The sequence below is a fragment of the Muntiacus reevesi genome, chromosome 4, assembly GCF_963930625.1.
Source record: "Muntiacus reevesi chromosome 4, mMunRee1.1, whole genome shotgun sequence".
In the NCBI taxonomy this organism is placed as follows: domain Eukaryota; kingdom Metazoa; phylum Chordata; class Mammalia; order Artiodactyla; family Cervidae; genus Muntiacus; species Muntiacus reevesi.
Genome location: NC_089252.1, coordinates 75,043,371 through 75,066,442, shown reverse-complemented (window position 1 = coordinate 75,066,442; position 23,072 = coordinate 75,043,371). Strand labels below are relative to the sequence as shown.

Sequence of the window (23,072 nt, the reverse complement as noted above, 5' to 3'; positions counted from 1 at the left end):
TTAAAAAAAATTACTGGAATATAGTTGCTTTACACCATTGTGTTAGTTTCTGCTGTATAGTAAAGTGAATCCATTATACATATACATATATCCACTCTTTTTTAGATTTTCTTTCCATTTAGGTCACCACAGATCCTTGAGTAGAGTTCTCTTTGCTAAACAGTAGGTTCTCCACACTAGCTTTTAAGTTAACTGTTTTTGCTCAAAATACACTGTAGAGTTAATGTTGTCTTCCAGATTGTGGTCTTCCTGCCTGCCCTGTGCTGTAAGATGGGGTCTAATCAAGGAGACAGCCAGGCTGGAGCGTCTGGTCCATGGGAAGGCCTGTAGACACTGTGGCCTTCATGCAAGTCAACTCGGTGGACATCATCAGGACCAATTACAGTGGCAGATATGGTGAGATCTACCATCAATAGGGAGGCAGTGTCCTGGGTTCAAAATCAATAGCTCATATTGCCAAGCCAGAGAAGGCAAAGATCAAAGAATTAGCCACCAAACTTGGTCAAGTGTATGTTATTGAGCTTTCTGTACATACAAGTATTAAAAAGTTCTTCTTCCAAAAAAAAAAAAAGAAGAGAAACCATAGAAGGATTTTCAAAGTAATACGAGAGGTGAGGTCTAAGTATAATGTAACTAAACGTAGTAAGTAGTAAAACAAAAGTTTGGTAAAAATTGACCAATTAGAAATGGGAAAGGTCTGCATGACCAATAAAACCAAAAAAATCAAAGGGAAAAAAACAAAGCAAATAAAATAGCATACGAGAAGTCAAAAGACATGTCAAACTGAGAACAAGTTTTGACGTTCATTTCTAAGAAAGGAATTATTTTTATGATTACATGAAGTATTTCTATATCCAGTAGAAAAGTAGACAGAATACATAAATAATTTGTAGCAAATGAAATGCAACTGTCTCATCATTCATAATAAGAGCAATATAAATTAATACATTTTTTCATTTAGTGATAAGTTCTGGTTCTGGTCAAAATGGAGTAACTCCATTGCAGCCTATGTCTGCCACTGATTACTACTGAAACCTCTGGACAAACTATGAAAAGGTTGCTACAAGGTGGAGAAAGGGGTGAAAATTCATGATTGTTTTTTCTTCTTCCTTCTCTGTCCTGGAGCTTCCTTAGTCATAGTACTTCATTACTATAGTACAGTGCCATGGATAATTAGACCCTAATAGAAAACCTATCCCTCTGGTCAGAGGAGATGGGAAAAGGGACACTTGTATGAAGTAGGGGGAGAATCTCTTGTCAGTTTTTCTCTCTCTTTCCCCTCAAGCTTGCCCTGAGGGCAGCCCCAGCTGCACAGAGAGCACAACAGATAAAAAGGATAGCAAACTCCAGAGGAACTCATCTTTCTGGCCAGCAGAACTGGATAAAGGATGTTCTGAGTGCCAGAGATTATGAAAGAGATGCCCCAAAGGAGAGTGGTGGAGAAGGGAATCCCTAATTCTGTGTAGTGGTTTGTTACTCAGCCACAGCTAACTGATACAGGAGTCCATATCATTAACTGAAGTCTACCATTTGTGTTTTCCAACAACTAATTTGTCATACTTAGAGTTTTAATGTGTTAATTGTAGAGATGAAAGAAGACCATCTTTGTGAAAGACATTTTTAATATTTCCATTCAATTTTTATTTTTCCAGTCCTTCCAGCATATAAATATCAGATGTTATATGGAGAGATGGCCATAAATTCAAGGAATGAGAAAATAGGAAGTGTGCAGATGAAAAAAAAAAGTCCACTGAGAAATCAATGTCTAAATTTATTGAACCTCGTAAACAATTTGTCCTGATTTTCAGAAGAGAAAGAACTTCTGGCCCCCTACCATGATGGCCATGGGAGAACTGATCAATAAGTTGTGAGCTGCTATGACAGAGCATTAGAGTCTAGAAAGATCAACACACAGTCCCTTCCAAGTTACTAGGCTTCTGTGCTTTATCCCTGGTCTCCCTCTTTCCTGTCTTGAACCTGGAAAACACCAGGCAGGATCAGGGGATAGAAAAGCAGACCCAGCTTCTCTGGCATGGTAGGACTTCAGGCATCTGTCTGGAACGAACGGCGGGAGAAAGGGTTCATTCACTGTTTTCTCTCATTCCTTTTTAGAGTTATTGCATGCCTACTGGGACCCTTAACTGGGGATGTATCATGGATAAAACTGAAAAATCTCCGCCCTTGTAAAGCTTACATCCTAGTGAAAGATTGACAAAAAATAATATAAAGCGTTAGAAGGGGATGAGCGCTAAGGAAAAAAGAAGTATGTTAAGGTAAGATGGTGGGATGGACTGGAGAGCAGGTATTAAAGAATAGTTAGAAAGGGCCTCGGTGAGAAGATGGGATTTGATTCCAGATTCCTGTGAGGGAAGGAAGGATATAAATCATCTCCTTAATTAACAAAGAGCTTTGAAAGCAGAAGGAACAAAGCCCCAGGGCACAGATCCTGAGGTGGGAGGTGGCAAACGTGGTTGAGGGTGTCTGGTGAATTCCCGACAGAGCAGGGAGACTAAGGTATCTAGGGTGGAGAAAAAAGGGAGAGTAAGAGGTTTTCTCCGAGGTAGGGGAAGGCAGGGCTAGGAGGCTATAATCTATAAGATATTTGGCTATATTGGATAGGAAGTTTTAATAATATACTGGATTTGGACTTTTAATTACCTGAAAGTGAATTTCTACTAAAATGAGACTTGTTCTTATATTTGAAAGTGACAAGAAAGTTGGATTCTGGACCTTCTGTGCTCTCCGATTCCTTGCGACCCCTGGACCACAGCCTGCGAGGCTGCTCTTGTCCATGGGATTTTACAGGTAAGAATACTGGAGAAAGTTGCCATTTCCTTCGCCAGGGGATCTTCCCAATCGGTGGCTCTATCCCGCATCTCCTGCGTCTCCTGCATTGACAGGCGGATTCTTTACCACTGAACCACCCGGAAAGCCCCAGTTTGGGCCTTAAGAGACAGGACAAGAGGAAAATGTGAAAGGGGCCTATTTCTTTAGGGGTCGCCGTAGGACTCTTGGAGTGACAGCCCAGTCGTAGGAGGCCCCGCCTCCCCACTTTGGTCCCGTCCCAGTCCTGCTGGACAGCCCTGCGAGGCCCCGCCTCTCCCACCATGGTCCCGCCTCCACGCGGAGTGACAGCCCCAAAGGCAGCCCTTTTCCTTAGCAGCCTCAGCTCTCATTGCAGGCGACAGCCGGGTTTGACTCGTCTAGCGTTTCTTTGGGGCAGCCAGGTCTCCGCCGGGGGTGACTCACCGCTAGGCCCCAGCACCAAGCCCCGCCCACCCCACCGCGGCCCCGCCCCGCCTGCGCGAGATTGCGTCTCGGGCCCGCCGCGCCCGCCACGCCTAGCGCTCAGCGGCGCCCGCCCCGCAGGCCCCCGCCCGCCTCCAGCCCCGAGAGTTGCTCGCCGGGCCTCCGGGACTCGCCGGCTCTCGGGCCCGCCCCCGAAGACGTGGAGCGCTGAGGCGGTGGGTGAGCCGGGGAGGGGGCCTGCGACCCCTGGCACTCGGAGGCCAGAGCTCAGGTCGATTCGGGTCGTTGAGTCTGGGCTGCCGGGCGGCGGCGCGACGCTTCCAGGGACTCCTGGCTGCCACCCTTCCTTCCTGGTGTACCTTCCGGGGCTGGCAATCCGGGAATGGAGAAATGGGACCGGAGGGGGCGGAGGGGGCGGGGGGGGGGGGACGCCGAGGTTGGGTATTTTTCGAGTGAGGGGGAGGAGCGGGGAGGAGTGAAGGTGGGAGTGGCATTCGCAGATTTGGGCGCTGCAGGGGGCCGAGGTTGGTCTCAGGTGGAGGCTTAATAGAAGAAATCTGGTGAGGTTGAATTCGAGTGGCTTGTAGAGGCAGGATGCCGGGGCTTGAGGTGTTCCTGACCTATGGGGAATGAGGTGATTCGGGATGGAGAATTCGGCGAAGCCCAGTGAAGGACGTTTTGGGGAAGGACCAGCTCACGGGATCCGGTGATTCACGCTTCCCTGAGCAGTCGGAACGCGTGTGACCCCAGCCGGCTTGTGGGTTCTGCTGTTCCTCACATCGGGGTGATCGAGTTTCCAGGCTTTCAACTGGGACACATAGTGTAGCGTAAATAATAGATGCAAATCAAGGGTAGTGCCTGGGACACCTGAGAACTGTGACTGGACGGGGTGCTTCTCCTAATTTACCTGGAGCCTTGGCCGCGCCAGCGTTGGTGGGCGCTGTCTTCTGTAAAACCCTATTCCAGCAACCCAGACCATGTATGGAGGTCCCACCCTTATTGAGTTCAGAGTTGAGGTTTATTCGGGCTAAAAAACATCACAAATATTTAAAATATTTTAAATCCTGTGGAGTTTTAATGTTTAAAAATCGAATCCTGTGGGTTTTTTTTAAAAAAAAATTTAAATCTTTCTTTTGTGACTACTTTCAATTTAAAGTTACACGGAGTTAGAGAACTAGATGTTTTCTAACAGCGCATTCTGTATGACAGACAATTGTAAATTAACTGTGGAAAGTAGATTGTATCTGTTGTGACCAGCTATCTCTAAATTGTAGAACTGGAAATGAAGAATAAAATTGAGAAGATCTAAAATACTGGAAAGGGAAAGAAAAGTCCTGGTAAATTGGAAAGCGTGTGCACTTAGAAAAACAAACCAACAAGCTCAGTGAAACTTCTTCATTGTAAGAAAACTCAGAAGATAGAGAAAAGTATAAGGGATGAATATTAAAACTCCATGTTATTTCACCAACCCTGACATTTTGGTGCAGTTCTTTTTGTTTTTTGCATAACTAAATGTTGTGGTGGTTTCGTCACTAAGTTGTGTCCAACTTTTGTGACCCCATGGACTGTAGCCCGCCAGGCTCCTCTGTCCTTGGGGTTTTCCAGGCAAGAATACTGGAGTGGGTTGCCATTTCCTTCTCCAGGGGATCTTCCCAACCCAGGAACAGAACCCAGGTCTCCTGCACTGCATGCAGATTCTTTACCGACTGAGCTACCAGGGAATTCTAAATAAATAGATGTACATATTGCATAATTGGGGTCATATTGTTGTATTACTTTGTGTTTTGCTTTTTTCCTTTTGTATTTTTAGCATTTTCCTGGATCATTAAAAATTCTCCCTAAACATCTTCGTAAATGGTAGTGTGCTTCATCAGGTGAATTCATTCATTTATCGCTTAGGAGCGGTTCAGCTGTGTGCCAGGTCTTGTGCTTAGGGAGGGAATTCAGTGTTGCTCTAGATTTTCAGACATTATTCCAGCCTGAAGAAGCAGAAATGTTGACAGTGTGTGGGGTGCTAAATGTAGACAGACTGTTGAGTGCAGCATGTAATCAGGTCTGGGCTGCTGTGACCAGGTCATCTTTATGGCATCATGTCTCAACTCCCCCACACCTTTCTGTGTGTGGGAGTCTTGAGGCCGGGACGATCCTAGATATGTGCCTCAGGGAATGGGCCTCACCATCTTCCCTGTGTTGGGGGTGTCCCTGTGGAACTCTAGTGAGGGGTGGGGGTGTGCGTTGCTTAAGTTCCAGTCTCAGATCTGCCCACATCTTAGGTGACTCCTGAGGGGCAGCTGCCCTAGGTCTCAAGGGGGACTGTCTCACAATTGCTCTCATAATTAACTACCTGCCGAGGTTTTAGAGGCTTTCTCTAAGTTGTCCTAGACCTTGGGTGCCCTAGGAGGGGTCCTGTCCTTTTTCCTTCTAGCACCGGCCATTAAAATTGCAACTTTTCTCCTAGGAAATCTCTTGTCTTCCAGCTTGATCAGTGTAGCCCTTCAATTTTCTCTCACTGATGTGTTCCTGTTCTACTTTATGGCTGAAAGTAATTTTGTCAATTTGATGAGAGCTTCTCCTTGAGTCTGATGTAAAGTGATTACTAAAGACAGCCTTGTCCATTTACTTATTATTTGTCTTTGAATTTATTCCATTGACTATTCTTCCTTACCCAAACTCAAGAAGAGAAGTAAGGGGTTGTTATTCTTTTTTTTCGATCCTTGATAAAATATGTGAACACCCCATACCCTCTTGGTTGAACTCACAGTGAGTTTCTTTGCACACGTGCATTTCGACCACCATGTGGTCAGGATTTCGCTCTTATTATAGGTAGGCGATTCCAATAGCTAATGTAAAAGCAACCAGGAGCCAGTTCCTTTGTAGGTCTCCTTTAGCCCTGTGTGCAATTCAATACATGATAAAGGAGAAAGGGTTTGGGATGGCTGTCTACTGATCCTGTGCCGAGGGTGTATGGAACCTAGCTGCTCTGTGTCTTGTAGTTATTCCTGGTGCTGGCCTGGCCAACTTTCTGGATGAAAGGGGGGCACTGGCTATGGTAGCAGAAATCATTCTACTCTCTTGTGCCCAGGAAATCTATGTGTTGAATCATTGCCTGTTTTCAGATTGGCCTCAGCAAGAACTGTGAGGCCCTCTGCCATGCCCACACTTAAACCCACCATGTCCCCCCACCTGGTTTTTTGGTTCCACGTACTACTTAAGTGGTAAAGAATCTTCCTGTGATGCAGGAGACCAGGGTTCAGTCCCTGGGTCAGGAAGATCCTCTGGAAAAGGTAATGGCAATCCACTCCAGTATTCTTGGCTCAAGAATTCCATCTACAGAGAAGCCTGGCAGGTTACAGTTTGTGGGGTTGCAAAGAGTTGGACACGACTGAGTGACTAACAACACCCACACACACACACGTCTAGTGTTCCTGGTAACGGTGAAGCCAGCTTCTGTGAAGACCCTCTGGTGAAACTGGATTGCAGAACTCAGCTTAGCCCTGGCCGCTTTGAGGTTTCTTATTTTTACCACCTTACACTTGATATCTACTCTGTTGGGCCCGCCCCTGTGGAGGGGTGGGTTTGGAGCAGGCCTGGATTTTACTGGCCAGCGAACCACAAGAGTGATGTTGCATGCAGAGCCCAGACAGGGGCAGGACTGCCCGAGGAGAGAGCATCCCTAGGCGTGATACTGTGCAGTGATGGAAATTCCCTGAGCAGAGGGCCCGGGAAGGAGGGCACAGGGCTTCAGGGACTGGACCATGGTCATGTAAGAGAGGTTCCTGTCTCTTAGGTCACCCAGCCTGTAAGTATGCTGTGGCCCAGTGGATGGCACATGTGTGAAGCAGCTGAAAACAAGCGGTGTTGAAACCTCTGAGAGCATCCGGAGCCTTGAAGGGGTCAAAGCTTAGCAAGCTCCACTGAACTGCTCAGAGCAGAACCTAAGCAACGCTGGCACTTATGTTAGTCTGTTAGTCTCTTAATGATCGAAAGCGCGTGGCTGGCTCCACAGCTGTGGTAAGGCCACTGCTGTGGTGAGACTGGAAACCAGCATTATTGGCTAAGTCCATAAAAAGGGGGATACAAGGTTCTTTGCATGTGGCATGGTATCATTGAAAGAGTGCTGGATTTCAGTCCTCTTTCTGCCACAGTGGTTGTGTAATTCAGGTTTTATTAATGTGAAACAGCGTGTGGTCTTGGGACTAACTGATCCCCGAGGCTCCCTTTGCTCTAAAAATTTTGTCCTAGTCCAGCTTCTGCAGTGATTTTGCCAGTCTCTTGAATAAGTAACAAGTTCTCTCAGTTTATATGCTTTTACCCAAAACTAAACAAAAGAATCTTTTGAAGCTAGGCAATTTCTTGTGTTCAAAGTTAATATGTTTTTAATCTTAGGAGTAAAGCAAAATATTATGTCATTTTCGAAGTATCTTTTGGTCTTTACTGCAGTGTATATTTTACACCTGTTATTGAAAAGTTGAGTATTCTATTTTATAAAAGGTATTTGTTTCTAATCATAAGAAATACTGCTCACTAAAATTCAAATTAGAAAAATGTAAAGAAAATAAAAATCATCATGAATCCTACTACCTGGACATGGCCAAGTGAAAATATATCTGCCTAATCATTGATGGAATTTTTATTAAATGCACATACCCACATGTGACTAACACAAGTGTGTGTAATACACAAGTCTGTCATATGTGATGAGTAGGTATATATACATACTTGTGGTTAAGGTTGTGAGCTCTGGCATCTGGCTGGCTGGTTTTGAAGCCCAGTTCCCCTCTTTGCGACTGTGATGTGGACTGTTTACTTCTCTCACCTCAGTTTTCTCATCAGTCAAGTGAAAACATTAAAGCTCGTTCTTCACGAGGTTGGTGTGAGACTCTCGTCTGCTTAGTCACTCCGTTGTAACCGACTCTTTGTGACCCCATGGACTGTAGCCCGCCAGGCTCCTCTGTCCATGGAGATTCTTCAGTCAAGAATACCAGAGTGGGTCGCCATGCCCTCCTCCAGGGGATCTTCCCAACCCAGAGATCGAACCCAGGTCTCTTGCATTGCAGGCAGATTCTTTACTGACTGAGCCAAAAAATGTGTAGCCCTGGGTACATCCCTGGTGATCCAGTGTTTAGGACTTTGAGCTTCTACTGTAGGGCCCATGGGTTCATCCCTGGTCAGGAAGTTTAGGTTCCTGCATGCAGAGCAGCACAGCCAAAAAAGAAAATTAAAAAGAAAAACGTAGCCCAGTGCTTTGAATGCAGTAGCTAGTGTTGTCATTTTTTAATTATTATGGATTATATAAATTCATAAATGGGGTCACACTTTGCATTTTTACCTTATAGTGTGTTAGGAAACATTCTTATGTTAATGGAGTTTGATCTGTATCCTGGTATTAATGCTGCTGCTGCTGCTAAGTCGCTTCAGTCGTGTCCGACTCTGTGCGACCACATAGACGGCAGCCCACCAGGCTCCTCTGTCGCTGGGATTCTCCAGGCAAGAACACCAGAATGGGTTACCATTTCCTTCTCCAATGCATGAAAGTGAAAAGGGAAAGTGAAGTCGCTCAGCCATGCCGGACTCTTAGCCACCCCATGGACTGCAGCCCACCAGGCTCCTCCATCCATGGGATTTTCCAGGCAAGAGTATTGGAGTGGGGTGCCATTGCCTTCTCCACCTGTTATTAATGATTTTGTTGTGTAGTTAGACTTTATTTAGCCGCTCTCCTGTTTGACACTATAGGAAAGATAGAAAAAAGGAGAGTTGTAATGAACTACTTCTGTGTACATTTTTTATTTTATTTTTGGTATAGATTCCTGAATATTTATTAGAAGGACTGATACTGAAGCGCCAATACTTTGGCCACCTAATGTGAAGGAGTCAACTCTTTGGAAAAGACCCTGATGTTGGGAAAGATTGAAGGCAAGAGGAGAAGGGGGCCACAGGGGAAGAGATGGTTGGATGGCATCATTGACTCAATGGGCATGAAATTGAGCAAACTCCTGAAGATAGTGAAGGACAGGGAAGCCTGGAGTGCTGCAGTCAGTGGGACCTGAGTCAGACATGACTGAAGAATTGAACAACAACATGAATTCCTAGAACTGGCAATGTTCTCTCGAATGGTGTATTTAATACCATTTTCCAGATTGCTACTGTTCTTTATGGGAAGGTGGCATCAAGTTAGAACATCTGACAGCAATATGTGAAAATGCCAGGTTTTCTGCTCTTGTGCCAGACCTGGGTTCTGTCTACCTTTCAACAAATCTGAAAAGGGAAAACATCTCATTGTTATTTTGCATTCTTTTCTTAGTAACTTAGAACATCTTTTCAAGTATGTTGTCCACTTTATTTCTTCTTTGTGACTTGTCATTTCAGTTTTTTTTTTCTGATGTTGATTTGTAAGAATTCTTTGTATATCAGAGATTGTGACATTTTGTCTGGAATGTATGGGACATCTTTTTAAGGTTAAGGTCATGCTTCGAGTCTGAAAGGAGCATGTATTTACTGTGAATTTCTAGATAAAGCTCATATTCAAGTTGAAAACTGAAACCCGCTTCTAGTTTCTCAGAAAGATTGTCTTATGACCTGTTGATTGTGAATAATTCTCACTCACTTTGGTGGTAGTTTAGTCACTGTGTCTAACTCTTGCGACCCCATGGACTGTAGCCCACCAGGCCCCTCTGTCCATGGGATTCTCCAGGCAAGAATACTGGAGTGGGTTGCCATTTCTTTCACTTGCATTAGGCAGTGCATAAAGGCTAAAAAGCGTTGACCTTTGATTCCTGTGTATATATGCCCTGTTGAACCCTTTATTGTCACCTTAACCTCACCATTCCTTCCTTCTTTGCTGTTTGCTCACACAAGGTTAGAAACCTTGGAGCCATCTGTGTATCTTTTCCAAGTTGAAGGCTTTCTCGTTCTCAGGCTCCCTTCCCAGAAAGTCATTTTCCCTCCTCAGGCTGCCCCTACCCCTCTGATTATTGCTATTATTATTGGGTTGGCCAATAAGTTCTTTCACGTTTTCCATAAGCTGCAACAGAAAAACCTGGATGAACTTTTTGGTCAACCCAACACTGAGCCTGTGTGTTAGAATGATTTGATGTATCCTCGCTTCTCAAAAGTAAGATGTTGACCTTATTTACTTTTGTATCTTTAGACTCCATCGTGACCTGGCCCATAGTAACCCCATGATTCATGTGTGTTGTATTTTATATTTCCATGTAAAATATGATGATGGTAACCCTCTATAGTCTATTGGTAGATTAACCTTTTCCCAAACTTTTTTGTTACGAGGAATGTCAGAGGATCAAAGGAATTGAAGGAATACCAGAATGAAAGCCCCCTAAATGTACCTGTTGGGATTTATTTCACCCTGTCACATAGTCAGTCCTCTGCTGAGAAATCTCCAGTGACTTCTTACTGACTGTCGAGTCAGATGTAAATGGCAGCAGACTTTCTCATATGGTTGCATCTTACAAACATCTTATCACCCTGCTCTGGTCAGGACTTTACCCTCGCTTCATTGACTTTACACGTGTTGTTCCCTGCATAGAACATGCTTCCCTTTCTGCTGGACCATTAACTTTTGCGTATGAGGTATTCTGAGTTCCCATAGCTCTAATTGCTAACTCTTGTCATTCTATATAATTCCTGACCGCATTATTAGCTATTTGAAGGTGAGAATTCATTCCTATTTTGACCTGACAGCCTAGCATGCTGACTCTCATTTGGCTGATACCTGGAAATAGCATTCCTCATGTATTTGTAGTATAATTTGCATCCAGCATTAATTTATAATACCTGTGTTGCCCCAAACAAAAGTTATGCTCTGTTGGTGAAAAACAAAAGCTTATGAGTCCAGGCCAGTCTCGGTCTGTTTGATAAGCTCGCTGCAAGACCGTGAGTTCCCCCAAAGAAAGGAAAGATGCTCTGGGTTTTTGGTCACCCCTTCTATGATTGTACCCAGTAATTGATTTGCACTTGTGCTTTGCAGTCATTAAAACTTCCCTTAGGTACAAAGTTAGAATAAAGGAGTCTAAAGCCTGAAAATTGCCCTGATGAGAATCACTGAGTTAGAGATATTGACATGAGAAACACTTTAGAGGGAGGTCATTAGGCCTTAGTGACTGATGCCATCAGTGGGTCTCCAGATTGACTGTGACAGTTTTCAGGCTTGGTAACAGAGATAAAGATGATACCTCTGAGAAAGATAGGGACACTGGGAGGGGCAGCTGATGCTGGGGACACAGACTGCATACCACAACATGAAACTGGCCTATATCAGTTCTCTGCTCATAATGAATTGCTGACTTCTGTTGTATGTTGACAAGGTGCAGTTGCTTTGTAATAGTCAGGAGCCCTCATTAGATACCAGTCCATTCCCATCCTCCCTCCCCTAAAACATAGTTCATGCTCCAGCCATAACTAATCACTTCTATTTCTCTGAGTCTCTTGGCTATTTTTCATCATTATTTTGTAGGGGGCACTCTATTTCCTCTCCCTGGAATGCCATCCATTGTGCATCTGGCAAACTCTCGTTCATCTTTCTAAGTCTTGTTCAGGTCAGTCACAACGTCTGTAAATACTTTCTCAGTCTTCTTGTGAGAGTACCTTTTATACTGTTACCCCATCGCTTACCTGGATGTCCCCTCCACCATATTCTGATCTGCTTACAGACAAGGGTGTTGTTCCCTTGGTTTTGTACAGGGCCTGGCCCCCACAGGTGCTGTGAATCATTGGGTGAGCCTGACATGTAACCCATCTGGATCATGAGAAAATTTCCTTTGTCTAAGAAGCCAGACTCATGGTGAATTGTGGTTAATTTTCACTAAAAGAAAATATAGATATAGTCTGTATTTGTTTTTTTCGGTGAGAACCTATGTTTACTTCTTATTTTCAGCAAGTTTGTCAAAGATGAAAGTGACCTTATCAGCTCTGGATACTCATGAGAGTTCTTTCACACCTTTGGTCGTCATAGAACTCGCTCAGGATGTCAAGGAAGAAACCAAAGAATGGCTGAAAAACAGAATCATCGCTAAAAAGAAAGATGGAGGTGAGTCAAATAAATATTACTCCGATTTAGTCGTGCCGACTTGAATAAAACTGTATTGACAAATGTGTTTCACAGTTTTCTGGTTGATCTGTTTTTAAAATTCAAGTTCATTTCTTTGCTCTTTGTTCTATACCTAGGACTTGAAAGGAGGTCTTAAATCAACGTTAGATTGTAAGTCTCTCTTAGATCGTAAACAACCTGAGTGATTTTGTTCATAGGTGTAAACTCTGCACCTGTGTACAGTACCTGGTACATAGTAGGTACTTAATAAATATTTGTCAAATGTATGAATATCTTTGAGTATTCTTTGTATGTTGGTTGTGGTGCTAAGAGGGACAGAAACATGTCTCTACCAGCAGAGATGTTACTGTCAGGGTAAGGAGACTGAATGCTAGATCCAGGAAGTCGAAGGAATAGGAAAAAAGCTAGTGAAAAAGCTGTTACAAAACAGCACATGATACTTAAAAATGAGTCTCGTATGTGTACTTGCTATGAAAGTAAAGGGAAGGAAGAAGTGACGCTTGCTGATGCTTTTCAGGGTGGTAAGGGATGACTTCATGGAAGAAGCCAAAGTTTAACGCTGCTCTCTGGCAAAAAGCGGGCTGGACCTGGGTGAGAGATGTAGGGGATTTTACACGAGCAGACACTTTGTTGTTGTTGTTCAGTTGCTGAGTTGTGTCCGACTCTCCACGACCCCATGAACTGCAGCATGCCAGGCTTCCCTGTCCTTCACTATCTCCCTGAGTCTGCTCAAACTCGTGCCCATCGAGTCAGTAATGCCATCCAATCATCTCATCCTCTGTCATCCCCTTCTCTTCTTGCCCTCAATCTTTCCTAGCATCAAGGTCTTTTCCAGTGAATCACCTCTTCACATCAGGCGGCCAGAGTTTTGGAGCTTCAGCCTTAGCATCAGTCCTTCATCAGACACTTCATAAAACTACACAAAATGCCCCCTAAAAATGTCTAGGCGGTATATACCTCTGAATAAAAGGAGTTCCAGAAAGAAAGCAGAGAAAAAGGAGAGGAATAAATCATCAAAGAAAAACTCAAGACTGGTGTATGCTTTTTCAGATTGAATGGGCCCATGCAATGCCCAGACTGGCTGAAACTGGCACATATGATTGGAATGTTTCAGAATCCTGGGGACAGGAAGACACTACGAAGTTCCAAAAAAGAAAATAGGTCAGAAACACTGGAAGCTAGAAGGCAGTGAAGTAATATCTTCATTTCTGAAGGAAAATGGTTTTGGTCTAGAATTGTGAACTCACCTAGCTGCCAACAAGGTGTGCTGCTGCTGCTGCTAAGTCGCTTCAGTCGTGTCCGACTCTGTGCGACCCCGTAGACGGCAGCCCACCAGGCTCCCCCGTCCCTGGGATTCTCCAGGCAAGAACACTGGGGTGGGTTGCCATTTCCTTCTCCAGTGCATGAAAGTGAAAAGGGAAAGGAAAGTCACTCAGTCGTGCCCGACTTTTAGCGACCCCATGGACCGCAGCCTACCAGGCCCTTCCGTCCATGGGATTTTCCAGGCAAGAGTATTGGAGTGGGGTGCCATTGCCTTCTCCGAACAAGGTGTGAGCGTAGGGTAAAGAAAGATAAGATCTCTAAAAAGATGGTGTTGTCAGACTCTTTCTCTCCCCTCTACTGAGGGAAGACTTAAAACAGTTAGCTTGGGGGATTGAATTATCGATAAGTATATAATAAACTAAGCACATTGTGAAACAAGATAGATACCAACTTTGGGGAAATGGTAAGTTATAGGAAAGAAAATCATAGCATATTGTAAGGCTCAACTATAATGTATGTAGCCATAGTAATAAAAGTACTGTTGATGGAATGAAAAGGAAGATATAATGATATTGTGAGAATGGTGTTTTGGAAATGGTGGGTGGAAATGAGGGAGGGGGGTTGGAAAGTTTAAGCCTCAATTGCCAAAGTTTAAAAAAAAAAAAAAAAGCTCTAAAAGCATGTTGTCTGGTGACATGAAAACAAATCCTAAAGGAATCACATGAACAAGTTGAAAGTCATTGCTTCAGAGGTGGGGGCTTGCGATGAAAGAGTGCTCTTTTTTTTTTTTTTTTAAGAGTGCTCTTTTTCAGAACAAGATTCTCACTAATGGTTCTCCATGAAGGTTACAGCAGTTTCTGTTCCCCTAGCCACGGCTGAGAGTACCTTCCCTATATGCTGTGGCATTTGGGTCTTCCAAGCAAGAGATGCCAAGTGGGATTTAATGTACAGGAGGTTTGTAGAGGGGATCATCTGTAGAAAGATTAAGTAGGAAGGAGCAGGCTTAGACACTGATAGCCTTCTGACTTTGGTGCGTGTCTGAGGCTTGTGAAAGGAGAGAGGGAAGGAAGGAGAATTGGATAGGAAAAGCCTCAGACTACAGCATGGTTCTGAGAACATGTTAGCCAGGCTCAGCGTTGCGCAGTGGCTTCATTCCACTGTCCCCTGGGGTTCAGCCCACAGCCTAGGTGTTGGGGAGCTGCAGCCAAAGGGGGACAAGCAGACGGCTGTCAGTCAGCTCTGCTTCTCACAGCAAATCCTTTGGAGGGGAGATCTGGGTGGAGTGGAGCACTTTCGTGGCTAACACCCCCACCATCTATTTTTTCAATCTAACTTGATTTTTGTAGTGTGAGAAGTGAAAACATATTGGTGGTGTTTTGCATTTATCTTAATATGGATGACATTAAGGATTTTCTGTTTAAGAGCCATTTGTGTTTTCTTTAAATTGAACATATCTTTTATTTATTTTTTAATTAAAGTATTTAACACCTCTGTTGTAAAGTACCTAAATAATAATGCCATGGCAAGTTAACCTTATTAACCCCCTGGGTAAGTAAAATATAAATTCTGCTCATTATCCTGTTCCATCTGATTGGTATTTTTATAACTCCTGTCAACACTTTATAGAGGATAAATAGTAAAGATATAAATGCACCTTAAAAAGTCTGATGTAGATAGAAATTAGAAATTAGGAAAAAATCCTTTTTCTACAATCTTTGAAGTGAAATAATTACATATACAGTATCAAATAACAATATCTACTTATCTTTAAACCTAATCGAATGTATTAATGTTTATGGGAAAAATCATTGAAAAATTATTTCACTGTTTATTATTCAGTATTTAACATTCACACAATCTGTTGTAGTCTTATATAATTGTGTTACATTTGTTGCATTTTTATTGGGATATTTTATTTCAAATTAATTTTCTTAAATTTTTGTATTTTTTATATTATATCCTTTTGCTTCATATTTTTATTTAGTGCAGTTTTATATTTAGAGCTAACAAATATTTGATTCTTGTCTAATAACTACTTCTAATTTGAGTAACTGACAAGCCATTTATTACATTTTCCAGTTTTGACACTTATTTCAAAAAGCTATAAAGAACTGCCTTCCCCAACTTACTTTTATTTATTATTTATTTGGGAGATGGATTTAAATTGTTAATATAATTTATTTGCCTTCTGCCAAACTAGAAACAATACTTATTTAAAGGGCTTTCATATTTGAAACTTTTATGTTTATCACTTTCCAAGATTGTGCTCATCTTTTGTTTCCAAAGGTGCTCAGCTGTTGTTTAGACCATTGTTAAATAAATATGAGAAAGAAACACTGGAAAATCAGAACTTGTATCTTGTCGGTGCCTCCCAGATTCGATTGTTGCTGGGGGCAGAAGCAGTGGGATTGGTAAAAGAGTGCAGTGATAACACCATGAGAGCCTTCACGTATGGAACCCGACACAACTTCAAAGATTTTGATGGTAAGTTCTAAGATTGTTTTTTTCAGAATCAATTTATCAAAAGAAAGTCTGATGAGCAGATGAGGGGTCAGCAAAGTTTTTCAGTAAAGGGCCTGATAGTAAATATTTAGGCTGTGTGGACACTATGATCTGTCATAGCTACTCTTATTCAGCACAACGATTGTCAGGCAAAAGCAGCCTGCAGCCATGAGAAGCGAATGAATGAGGCTATGTACTAATAAAATTTTATTTATCAAACCAGGTAAGATCAGACTTGGGGTTGCAGATTTACTTTGTAACCTCTGGAATGCTGCTAAGTCGCTTCAGTCGCGTCCGACTCTGTGCGACCTCATAGACGGCAGCCTGCCAGCTCCACCGTCTCTGGGATTCTCCAGGCAAGAACACTGGAGTGGGTTGCCATTCAACCTCTGGAATAGATGAACATAAACTAAGATGACATATGTCACTTATCTATATGATTTTAAGTCTTAGAATGGTGATGTTCATTAGATTGATATAAGTAAGAAGCACAGTAGTATTTCATATCCTGTAATCCCCTATCCTGCTTCTGTTCTGGCCTCAAAGGGGGTTTCAGAAGAGAGTGGTTTCTGGAAAGAACTGTGAAATCCAGGATGGCTGTGATAGCAGAGTAGGAGGTTGCTTTCAGAACCAAACTAGCTGGTCCCTTCCAAGGTCTTTCAAAGTTAGAAGATACGATTGGACTTCTTCAGATTCAGTCACTCTGGATTTTTGTATATTGGTAAATAAACAATTGAGGTGAAATTCACCACAGTTGAGGGGATTCACCTGTCAAAAAATGACACTATTTTCTTATCAGACTTTCTTCTCCTTCATTTATGTGAGGGATGTTGGATTCCACAAGGAAATTGGCCTGGACTTGAGAGTTTGGAAGAGAATTTGCCATGTAGGCCAACTTCAGATCCATTCCTAATTAAAAATACTGTTAAAATTAAAGAAGATATTACTTTCTGTTCATTTCAGTTTAATGAGGGCAAGCGAGTGTCTACCATTTGGTTGTTTGAACCATATAATCATTAGCGTAATGATTGAAGGACTATGTTATGTGAAGGCATCACAGAATATTTTTATTCTTATAAAATATCCTTTTCTATTTACTTTTTATTACTTGGATTACTCTTTATGGCAATTATTTATTGTCTGTACCATTATTTCATAATCCCAGGTTATTTGAATATTTTAGATTTTATTTTGGCTAACACTGAGAAAATAACTATGAATTTTTGTTTTGTTTTAGATGATAATGATGATTTCCTCAGCATGGCAGAACGTCAATTTATTATCAAACATGAACTTGAAAATCTTCGAGCCAGAGATGAAACAATGATCCCTGGTTACCCCCAGGCAAAATTGTACCCAGGAAAATCATTATGTAAGTCATTATATCAACTAATTTCATGAATATACATTCTAGTGCAATTATATTTTGCTTAGTGTATGTAAATAACAAATTATAATGACTTTTCCACCCTTACTGAGAAACTTACGCAACTTTACACTAATTTATTTTTTCACCATTATATATTTTGCCTTTAGACCTTCATGATTTTGTAGCTTTAGATCAACTTATTTGTTCTTTATGGTTCTCAACTTCTTCTTTATCAAGGTTCACAGCATTCAGTAAGCTTAAAATTCAGTGTGAGTGCATTTGCATATTACTCAGTTAAAATTAGCCAAGTTTACCGTATGCCCAGACATTATAGTGTAATGAAAATCTGTGGAGGAATAAAAACTAGACACATGGTCTTTTCCTGAAGTCTTCTTCCCATCTCCTCTCATCTCACTGGGTATGAACAGATACAAACATAGAAAGACTTAAGAAGAGTCACAGTGGGACATCATACCTGAATGCAAAGTAGCAGTTTGTAACTTTCTGATTTTGTGTAATTCCATTTGAATGAAAATACCAGTTTGTAGACTGAAAGTATTTACGACATGTAATTCCAAATTTTCCTGAAACCCAGATAATACCAAGGCCTAGAACATTTTTGCTGCCTAAGAAATTCTTTAAACATACCAGTTTTTGTGTCCCCAATCTGATTTCCTTGTAATAGTCAGTGTCATCTAGGAGGACAGATGCCCGAGTCAGTGCGTATTCAGATTTTCTCACTTGCACCAAATAGTTTGTTTAAACTAAGATCCAATCATAGATCACTCCTTTTTTTGGTTGTTATTATCTCTTTTAAGTTTCTCTCTCTCTTTTAAAAGTGTTGAAGTACATATAAGATTTACCATTTTAAAAACTTTTAAATGTACAGTCAGTGGTATTAAATACATTCATAATGTTTTATAGCCATCAACACCGTCCATTTCCATAGTTCTTTCTGTCTTGTGAAACTGAAACTCTCTATCCACTAAATAATCACTCTCCCACCTTGTCTTGCTCTAAGACCTGGCAACCACCACTTTACTTCTGTCTTTATGGTCTCAACTGTTCTATGTATCTCAAATAAGTGAGATCACACAGTGTTTCTCTTTTTGTGACTGGCATATTTCACTTGGTGTAATGTCCTCAGGGTTTATCTTTGTTGTAGCATATGTCAGAATTCCCTTCTATTTAAGATTACACAGTGTTCCATTGTATGTATGTACCACATATTGTTTATTCATTCCTTCATCAGTGGTTGCTTAGGTTGCCTCCACTTTTTGGTTATAATGACCATGGGTATACACATATTTCTTTGAGATCCTGCTTTCAAGTCTTTTTGGTATATAACAAGAAATGGAATTCCTGGATCATATGGTAATTCTATTTTTAATTTTTTTGAAGTACTTCCATCCTGTTTTCCACAGGGACTGTATCATTTCAGATTCCCGCCAACAGTGTATAGCATTGCAGTTTTTCCACTTTCTTGCCAACAGTTATTATGTTCTGATATTTTGATAGTAGCCATCCTAACAGGTATGAGGTGCTATCTCATTGTAGTTTTTGACTTGCATTTACCTAGTGATTGTTGATACTGAGTATATGTTGTCTTTGGAGAAATGTCTATGCATGTCCTTTGCCTATTTTTGAATCATGAGTTTTAGGCATTCTCTTTGTATTCTGGATATTAATCCCTTATGAGATATATGATATGCAAATGATGTTTTCCCCCCTTCTGTGGGCTGCCATTGTTTACTTTGGTGATACTTTCTTTTGATGCACAAAATTTTAACATTTTCCTGTACCTTTGGTTCATACCTAAGCACTTATTGCCAAAGTCACTGTCCTGAAGCCTATTCTCTGTGTTTTATGTTAGGAACTTCATAGTTTTGGATTTTATGTTTAGGTTTTTAATCCATTTTGAGTTAATTTTTGTGTATGGTGCTAAGCAACTTTATTCTTTTGCATGTGGATATCCAGTTTTCCTAGCATGGTCAAAAACTATTCTTCACTCATTGAGTCACCCTGGTACTCATGTAAAAATCATTTGACCACATATGTGAGGGTTCATTTCTGAGCTCTCTATTCTATTCTTTTGCCTGTATAGTCTGTCTGTATGCTAGTATGATGCTGTTTTGATTATTTTGGCTTTGTGGTAAGTTTTGACATCAGGAAGTTTTGTTTTTCTTTTTAAAAATTGTTCTGGCTGTTTGAGTTTCCATGAAATTCCATATGCGTTTTAGGGTGGGTGTTTCTAATTTTGCAGAAGACATCATTGGGATTTTGTAGGAATTGCATTGAATCTGTAGATTACTTTGGATAGTATTGAGATTTTAACAAGATAAACTCCCATGAATAGGGGATATGTCTCTGTATATGTTTTAATTTCTTACAGCATTGTTTTATAGTCTTTATTTGTATAAGTCTTTCATCTCCTTGTTGAGTGGTTGTGTGTCAGTAGCTCAGTCGTGTCTGACTCTTTGTGACCCCGTGGACTGTAGCCTTCCAGGCTCCTCCATCCATGGGATTCTCCAGGCAAGAATACCGGAGTGGGTTGCCATTCCCTTCTCTAGGGAATCTTCCTCACCCAGGGGTTCAACCTGGGTCTCCCACACTGGAGACAGATTTTTTACCATCTTCACCACCAGGGAAGCCCTTCACCTCCTTAGTTAATTCCTAAGTATTTTATTCTTCGTGATGTTATTGAAAATAGAATCGTTTTCATGATTACCTTTTCAGATAGTTCCTTGTTAGTGTATAGAGATGAAACTGATTTTCAGGTGTTGACTTGTGTCCTGCTCCTTTCCTGACTTCATTTATTGGCTTTGATAGTATTTTTGTGGAAATTTTAGGGTTTTCTACATATAAAATGATATTATCCATGAACAGAGACAATTTTACTTCTAATTTTTCAGTGTTGATGTCTTTTATTTCTTTTACTTGCCTGTTTGCTCAGGCTAAAACTTCCAATAGCATGTTGAATAAAAGTGATGAAAGTGGTCATCTTTGTCTTATTTCTGATTTTAGAAGAAAACTTTCATTCTTTCACCATTCAACATAATGTGAGTTGTTGTTTTTTTTCCCTCTTCATTCTGTTAATGTGATGTATTACATAGATTGATTTTAGTGTATTGAACTATCCTTGAATTCTCAGGATAAATCCCACTTGTCATGGTGTGTGATCCTTTTAACATGTTGCTGAATTGACTTTGCTAGTATTTTGCTGAGGATTTTTGCGTCATTGTTCATGAGGGATATTAGTCTATAGTTTTCTCTTCTTGTAGTGCTTTTGTCTGACTTTGTGTCAGGGTAATTCTGGCCTCATAGAGTGAGTTAGTAGTGTTCCTTCCTCTTAAATTTTTGGGGAAAATTGGAGAAGGATTGATGTTAGTTTTCCTTTAAATAGTGGTAAAGTTCACCAGTGAAGGTATCAAGTTCACATTTTTTCTTTGTCATGAGATTTTTTTAGTTACTCCTTTATAATTATAAATCTGTTCACATTTTCTCTTCCTTCCTGATTTAGTTTTGCTATGTTTTGTGTTTCTAGGAATTTGTCTATTTCATCTAGGCTAGCCAGTTTGTTGGGTACAGGTATTCACACTATACTCTTACAATCTTTTTGATTTCTTTAGAATCAGTAGTAACGTACCCATTTTCATCTCTGATTTTAGTAATTTATGTTGTCTGTTTTTCTCAGTTCATCTAGCTAAAGATTTGTCCATTTTGTTGATCTTTTCAAAGAACCAACTTTTGGTTTTTTTAATTTTCTCTGTTATCGTTCTATCCTGTTTGATTTATCTCTGCTCCAATCTTTCTTATTTTCTTCCTTCTGCTAGTTTTAAATTGTTGTTCTTCTGATTCCCTAATAGTAAAGTTAGGTTGTTATTTGAGATCTTTCTTGTTTTTAAATATAAGCATTTGTTGCTATAAACTGCCCTGTTAGACTTGCTTTCTCTGTGTCCCATGTGTTTTGGTATATTGTGTTTGGTTTTCATTCATTTCTAGGTATTTCCTAATTTCCTCTGTAGTTTCTTCCTTGACCCACTGGCTGTTTCCAAATGTGATGTTTACTTTACACACATTTGTGAATTCCTCAGTTTTCCTTCTGTTATTGATTTCCAACTTCATCCCGCTGTGGTCAGAGGATACTTTTTATAATCCATATCTTTTTAAATCTGTTGAGGCCTAACATATGGTCTGTCTTGGAAAATGTCCCGTGTACACTCGGGAACCAAGAGTGTGTTCATGCTTTACTGCCTGGCTTCCATGTAAACTGCATCTTGTAGTTGCCTCTGTCTCTGGGTTAGTCATGTGGTATAGATGCTTTTGCCTGCTCTCCTGGTTGACCTGTATGACTTTCGGGAGGTGTCTGGAAACTTGAATGTAGGTACTTATCATTCTTCTTTGTCTGCATTTCCAGTTTCTGTGTGTGTCTTGATATTAATTATCTCATAGCAGTTTTTTGTTGGACATATCATCTTTTGTGTGTAGATTAAAGATTACCGTGATTTCAAAAACATTTTCTTCAGTTACCTTTGAAGAGTTATTTGGTTTTATTTTCTGTTCTTGTCTTTAAGAATGCCATTTGTGTGTGTGTGTGTGTGTGTGTGCGCGCGCATATGTATGTAATGTATATACTTTATATATATGTCATATATTCTCTGAAATATTTTAAAGCTTTTATGTAATTTTTTAGGAATGTCCACCATTTTTCAGCTTTGTTCTTTCAGTCTTTACTTTTTCAGTAGCTTTTACTGTAAGTTTCTTTGTATCTGTAATAGTTTTATTTTTCTGATATTTTGCTTTTCCAGGCTCCCACCTTCAGCTCTCAGAGGTTTTCCTTCATTTTAATTCAGAGATGTGGCTTGCTTTAATTTCATGAACTCCTTGAAGAATTCCATAATTTTTCTTTGCTCTATACTGGAACTTTTTTTGCTGTATTTCTTCTCTACCTTTTTAAAAATGACTTTCCTCTTAGAGTATTCTTGCATAGTTTGACGTCAGTTTCTTTGTGGCATTTGCTTATTTTTTTAATGAACCCCTATTTTTTCCAGACCAGCTGTTTTGGGAGAGGGGATGTTGGGGGGCCTCCAGTCAGGAAGGAACTGGGGTGGTCAGGAATTGGGGTTCTGCCTGGCAGTGTGTTCTCCTTGAGTCACTTAGAGCCTCGGTGGAGCCCTTTCCTTTATTTCTTCATTTATCTGACTGTGTTGGGTCTTGGTTGCATCACGCAGGATGTTTTCGTTGCAGTGCTTGGCCTCAGCAGTTGTGGTGTACGGGTTTAGCTGCCCTGTGGCATGTGGGATCTTCATTCCCTGACCAGGGAGTGAACCCTCATCCCCTGCCTTAGAAGGGGGATTCTGAACCACTGGACCACCGGGAGGGTTAAATCCCTGGAGCCCTGTTCTTAAGAGGAGTGTTGCTGGGTTTGGCCTCTCCGTCTGTCTGGCCAACCAAGACCACAGCTGCTGTGCTGCCTATACCCACCTCTCCATGCCAGTAGGCAGCTCTCTCCCTCCTCCAGCCGTGTGTCTCTGGCCTGGCTATGGTCCCAGGCAGGGAGCACCCCCTTAGCCTGCATTCTGGGTTCCGGGACAGTAGTTTCCCACCCTTCAGTGTGCAGGAGAA

The 23,072-nt window shown here is 41.3% G+C and overlaps 1 protein-coding gene across 6 annotated transcripts in view; it reads left to right on the top strand.

The window, feature by feature from the left end:
* Positions 1 to 3,324: 3,324 nt before the first annotated feature.
* ANO10 (anoctamin 10) overlaps positions 3,325 to 23,072 on the top strand; it is a 208,943-nt gene continuing 189,195 nt past the window's right edge. For 5 of the 6 annotated variants that reach the window (XR_010662959.1, XM_065933142.1, XM_065933140.1 and 2 more), the window contains exons 1-4: positions 3,325 to 3,468; positions 12,140 to 12,292; positions 15,863 to 16,060; positions 17,316 to 17,450. Coding sequence is in view for 5 of the 6 variants with exons in the window: in XM_065933142.1 (XP_065789214.1) it covers positions 12,154 to 12,292; positions 15,863 to 16,060; positions 17,316 to 17,450 (472 nt within the window). In the remaining variant the exon portion in view is untranslated. Of the gene's footprint in view, positions 3,469 to 11,946; positions 12,047 to 12,139; positions 12,293 to 15,862; positions 16,061 to 17,315; positions 17,451 to 23,072 lie in introns of all 6 variants that reach the window. The other variant, XM_065933139.1, reaches the window with a different exon arrangement.